This window comes from Anopheles nili, chromosome 3 (genome assembly GCF_943737925.1).
Source record: "Anopheles nili chromosome 3, idAnoNiliSN_F5_01, whole genome shotgun sequence".
NCBI lineage: Eukaryota > Metazoa > Arthropoda > Insecta > Diptera > Culicidae > Anopheles > Anopheles nili.
This window is the reverse complement of record NC_071292.1, coordinates 44,917,351-44,922,557: the sequence shown is the minus strand read 5'-3', so window position 1 is coordinate 44,922,557 and position 5,207 is coordinate 44,917,351. Positions and strand designations below refer to the sequence as shown.

At 46.7% G+C, this 5,207-nt stretch overlaps 1 protein-coding gene across 1 annotated transcript; it reads right to left on the bottom strand.

Moving 5' to 3' along the window:
• Positions 1-460: 460 nt before the first annotated feature.
• On the bottom strand, positions 461-4,838 carry LOC128724412 (uncharacterized). The gene is made up of 6 exons (XM_053818137.1): positions 4,118-4,838; positions 2,992-3,243; positions 2,725-2,936; positions 1,830-2,650; positions 1,328-1,742; positions 461-553 (listed from the first exon to the last, which is right to left on the bottom strand). The coding sequence occupies exons 1-6, from the start codon at positions 4,836-4,838 to the stop codon at positions 461-463; spliced, it is 2,514 nt and encodes an 837-aa protein (XP_053674112.1).
• Positions 4,839-5,207: the final 369 nt, after the last annotated feature.

Sequence of the window (5,207 nt, the reverse complement as noted above, 5' to 3'; positions counted from 1 at the left end):
GCTCGTGTCGTTATCCAAGGGGTATTGCAAACACGTGCAAACAATTTCGCAAGCCTTTTAGCGTGGCGCTAGCTAACCTAAGCCAGTTCGCTGTAGCTAACCCTTAGGAGGCCTGTTTTAGTTGTTCGGATGCCAGTGTCTGCAACGTTGATCTACTAAATATAGGCGTCATATTGTGACTACGTTTTATTTTTATTAATATTTGATTTTTGCTTCCACGCCAGATAACCTCTGGTCGTGTTACGAGCTTTTCCCTGAGGTTTATGTGGCCTGCTACATGATCCAAATGGTATGCGGTTTCTTTCTATTGACCACGAGCAAACGGGAAATGAACCGATCCCGAGGTACACACGGTGCAACTGCTGAAAAATGGGGGCCGGAACGAGAATTTAATTACTTCGAACTGGAATGACGAAAAATGCCATAACCCCCCAGGGTTTGGAAGTGCACTGGGACTATCTCACACACGGTTACTCGCATCCTGGCAGCTGCGTATGTTTGCTGACTCTACCATATCGTCGACCAGATCCACTGGAAGGCCGGAAAGTTTTAACTGCAACCGTTTCGAAGCATTCAGTAGTCGGAATCCCGTTCAAACGGAGTGTAAACGATCGCAAAAGAACGGAAAGCAAAAAGAGAAAGAGAGAGAGAGAAAAAAGTAGGAGTGAGAAAGAAAGAGAGAGAGCAATATAGAGAGAGTGATTAAGTTTCAGCAAAGTGCTGTTGAGATTTTAAGTGCCCATAAAGCGGTAGTTTCGCGATGAGAAAAACAAGGGGTTATGCTGATGACGGGAGCACGAACGGGAAAACGTAGGCACGAAAAATGATTTCCCTCTCGCTCGATTCTGGACGGTGGAAATGGCTCGTTGTGGCTGTGATTCGATGGGCATAAAAATATTGCGGTTACGATCAATTGATTTCGCTGCCAGCTGCCCGCTTGGGTCGAGTTGAGGTTACGATTTTTTACGAGCAGTTAAAAGGATGTTATTCATCGCTAAAGGGGTTGTTAGTAGTTCATTCGGTTGTCTGGGCAACGCAAAAAACTGAGTAGCCACTTCATTACCGTAGCTCATTTGTGTAAAATTAATCAAGCACGATAACACTTACAACACCATTAAAGTGCGCATATTTATGTTTTCAACTCTTCAAAATGCTCAGATAAAGAAATCTTGCATTGGAGCTTGTTTATTAACAAACTTCAATGGTTAGTTTGACATTATCTAAAATATTACGCTTTTCAACGATTAGGACGTGTGGGCTAAGGTGCAACTATTGCAATAATTTTGATGGCAAGCCAGGTTCATCATTCGGATTTCATAACACTCACCTCTTTGATGCACCCGTCGAGTCCTTGCTTCATATCTCGATGCCGATTGATGAAACCCTGCCATCGAACACCTCCTACAAACACCACCAACTGCTGATCGACGGAGAACACCGTTCCAAGCACACTTCGAGCTATCTCCTGCTCATCATCCACCTGCAGATAGACACAACCATCGCGATGGCCAGCCTGCAACCGATACCATCGTTCTGCTAACAGCTTGATCGAGGACTCGAGGAAAATCGTGTGAAGATGCGCATCCGTCGTAAAGCGCAACTCGATACGACCCGCCTTCACCAGGATGGAAACAAACCTTCCAAGTCCGCGTCGATGCTCGGCCGTGTGGAGTATGATTCCATCAGCCAAACTGTGCAGCCGGAACTGCAGATCAACCGTCAGCGTCACCCTCAGAAAGCTCCTGCAGGTGAACCAGAAATTGTGTTGAAGAGCACTTATCTCGATCAAATAATCACGAATCATGCACATCGAGAGCGAAGGATTGTACCTATAAGAAGCGTAACCGTTGTGCTGAAATCTCAAGCCTTGCGGGTATTGGCCCAGCTCCAGATCGCAATCACTCCCGGAGGCCAAACCATCCGTTCCATCGCATCGTCCATCGCGGCAAACGTAATTTATGCACGAGTACTGTTGCGCTCCCGGGCACGAGTCCTGATTGCATCCTGCGAGGCTGCCGCAGGACTCGCACCACTCCATTCCAACTCGCTCCGAGAAGTCACGCTCCAGCAGCAGCACCTTCTCGTTCACCATCAGCCGAGCCACGCAGCCGCTAAAGCCCCCGATTTGAAGGTCGGGCGAATACGCAATGAAAAACCTATCGAGGCGATGTTGCATCAAATGACCCTCGAATCCCAGCAAATACTGCCCGTCCAGAGCGATGAGTCCTTGGCCGTCGAAGCTGCTCACCAGCACCGTGTGCCACCGGTCAGGCCATAACTGCAACCGGACGCTTCGAAAGACCCGCTCACTTTGACCCGGGGGAACGATTCGCAACGTGAGCCGTTGCCGTTCGAGCTGTAGTGAAAAGCTCCAGCTTTCGACACCACTAACCGGGGGCTTGTGGAACAGCAACCCATCGGATTCGGTCGTGCTAAAGGTCAGCTCGAAGGTGAATCGGCTGGACAATCGGTCCTCCACGAGGGCGTTATATACCGCGTACGATGGCCGTTCGTTTTGGTTGAATCGAATTGGAACCTGGCTTACGGTGAGAAGAATTCGGGATTCGTACGTGAAGCCTGAACTGGTCACCACTTGGCAGCGGTATTCGCCGGCATGCTGATGTCGCACATTCTGCAGACTGAGCGTGTGCTGAAAGCAGACCAAAATGGTACACCTTTAGTACTGCTGCCAATGCACCATCGCACCGGGAAGGTTTTGCGTACATTATCACTTAAAAAGGTGCGTACGGTATCATCCACCTTAACCCACTGTACGGACTTTGGTGAATAGACGATCAAACGTCGACACGAGAGCGTCACGTTTTGGCCACAGAGAACCGTCCGTTTGACCACGTGTTCTGAGATCGCATCAGCTTCCGTTTGCATCCGAAGCGCCACGGTAGTGTCCTGCTCGTGGTATACGTTCATTTCCGAGTCTGAAACGATCAGATTGGTATAGCATCGAGGACGCAAAGGGCAGTGTTCACTCACCCCATCGATTGGATAGTGTCGGCTTTGCAGTGGTTGTTGCACTGAGCTTCTGTTGCTCCCTGGCCGCGTCAATTTCTTCCGCGATCCATTTCGCGTAGTACGGGACGTTCATGAACACGACGTAGCTGAACGAATCGCAGTAGTTGGTGCCCTCGCGGATGCCCGAAAAGGACACGATTCCTCGCAGGAACCAGCGGTTTTCACGGAAGATATACATCCCTCCACCACTGTCTCCGTTGCAGGGGCTAGTACCTAGAAGCGCCATTGAACATAACTATACTGGTGATTTTCACGCCAGCTGTCTCGCGGAAGGCTAATTTTGAATGCGTGAAGCATAAACGACAGCCAGACGGATTGATGTCAAGGTCGCGAAAGATTACGAGCGATTAGCCGTTGCAGTAACCTGCATTTAGTAAGCAAAAGCTAATCCATTGTTATTAAAGGTGTGCTGCACCGTGTCACGGCATGAAAAAGAGTTCTCACATCCAGCCTGCAGTCCAAAGGTTGTAAATGCAATTTAAACTGTGTCAAAACTAGCTCCTTCTATTCCACTTGTTGAACCAATCATTTAGCAATCGTTTAATGGATTACAAGCAGATCAAATAGAAGCCTTCTCGTTTACAATTTGATGATGTTACTTCTGGCTCTCCGTGTTCATCTTCTTTCCTTGTCAGTTCTTAAACAATGCATTTAATAAACAAAGATGCTAGTCTATGCTGCCCATAAAAAACAGGATTTTCCGAATTCACTCATGACACGTGAACCAAAAATTAATAACAATTTGCGTTATCAGGGTTAGTATGTTGGGGTATATATATACATGCATATGTACCAATACCAAAACGGAGATTGATAATTAACAGTGATTGAAAAGCGAATAAACTAGGCATTCAAATGAACAAATTTTGATCATAATGAAGTAAACAAATAAATTTCGGTTTTTTTGAAACAATTGATACAATAATGCACCAAAAGATAATATTTAGGTTTTATAGAGTTTTTTACTTAGTTAGCTCTAATTTTTTTAAGATTAAATATTATGCTTCTAAGAAACTGAGCCCGCATAACACTCTATTATCCTTTTCACTTAACCTGCAACAATCGAGCACCCTTAATGCTCACTTACCGTTTAGTATACCAGCGCAGTACATCCCACTGTAGATGAGACGACCGTATAGGTCAGGGTTACTCTCGACGCAATCCGTGTAGCGTACGATCGGCAACTCCGCTTTGAGCAGCTGATCAGAGATGCGATTTTTTTCCGTCAGACCCCAGCCCACAACAGTTCCGAACACATCCGCAAGGTACTCGACCCAGATCGACTCGGTCAAGTCCAGGCAGACAGGCTGAATGTAGTTAGTGTATCGAACCGTCCCATTCAATCGCAGCATTGCAACATCATGCTTATGGCTATTTGGGACAAACTTCGAATGTGGAATGATTGACTTCACCGCGAATGTTTGCATTTGCTCACTACTATTCGCGGACAATCGGTGCATACCGAGCCTGACACGCAAGAGTTTTTCGTTGATCCTGTAACCGGTATCGCCATCGAACACACAATGGCTAGCCGTTAGCACAAATAGTTCGTTGATCAGTGTGCAACCACACTGGTAGTCACTGAGATGAAACAATCCACCATGCCAAGGCCACAAACCCTCAACGGCCATCTCGCCATCCGTGATACGGCTCCGAACTGCGACTCGCGGAACACCACACTTTTGCAAATCGACTCCTTCGCGTGCCAGCTTTCCATCCGTTTGAGGCACTGCATTAGACGGACTTATTACGCCAAAAACACCCAATAGCACCGGTAAAATGCAACACCATAAACTGCCGCAAACCATCTTGAGCCTAGAATCCCAACGCCGCAGTTGAATGTTTAGGAAGAAGAAAAAACACACACATTACTCGCGGGCGCAAAAGTTTATGACGATCGTATGCTTGGTGGGACGGTCGAATTGAAACTGATGATAACCCAGTGTCGTGTATTTCGGCGTGTCTTATCTGGTGCTGGTTTGGGCATGTAATTTTAGCACCGCGTAAACCGTCAACAAAACGATGAGATTGACAGTACTAAAATTCATCCGCGTCGTACTGTCGTCGTACAAAATAAATACTAAGCAGTTGTGAATGGCGGGAGCACTACCTTAAACTGGATTAGTAATTTTAAAATAATGATGAAGCAAATATTTGTCACGATTAAAGAACTACCT

Excerpts from the sequence above, each read along its gene's own strand:
- LOC128724412 (XM_053818137.1), bottom strand. The coding sequence starts at position 4,838 with ATGGTTTGCGGCAGTTTATGGTGTTGCATTTTACCGGTGCTATTGGGT. Across the intron at positions 3,244-4,117 it reads CTGCGCTGGTATACTAAACG|GTACTAGCCCCTGCAACGGA; the intron begins GTAAGTGAGCAT and ends TGGCGCTTCTAG. Across the intron at positions 2,651-2,724 it reads GCACCTTTTTAAGTGATAAT|CACACGCTCAGTCTGCAGAA; the intron begins GTACGCAAAACC and ends GTCTGCTTTCAG.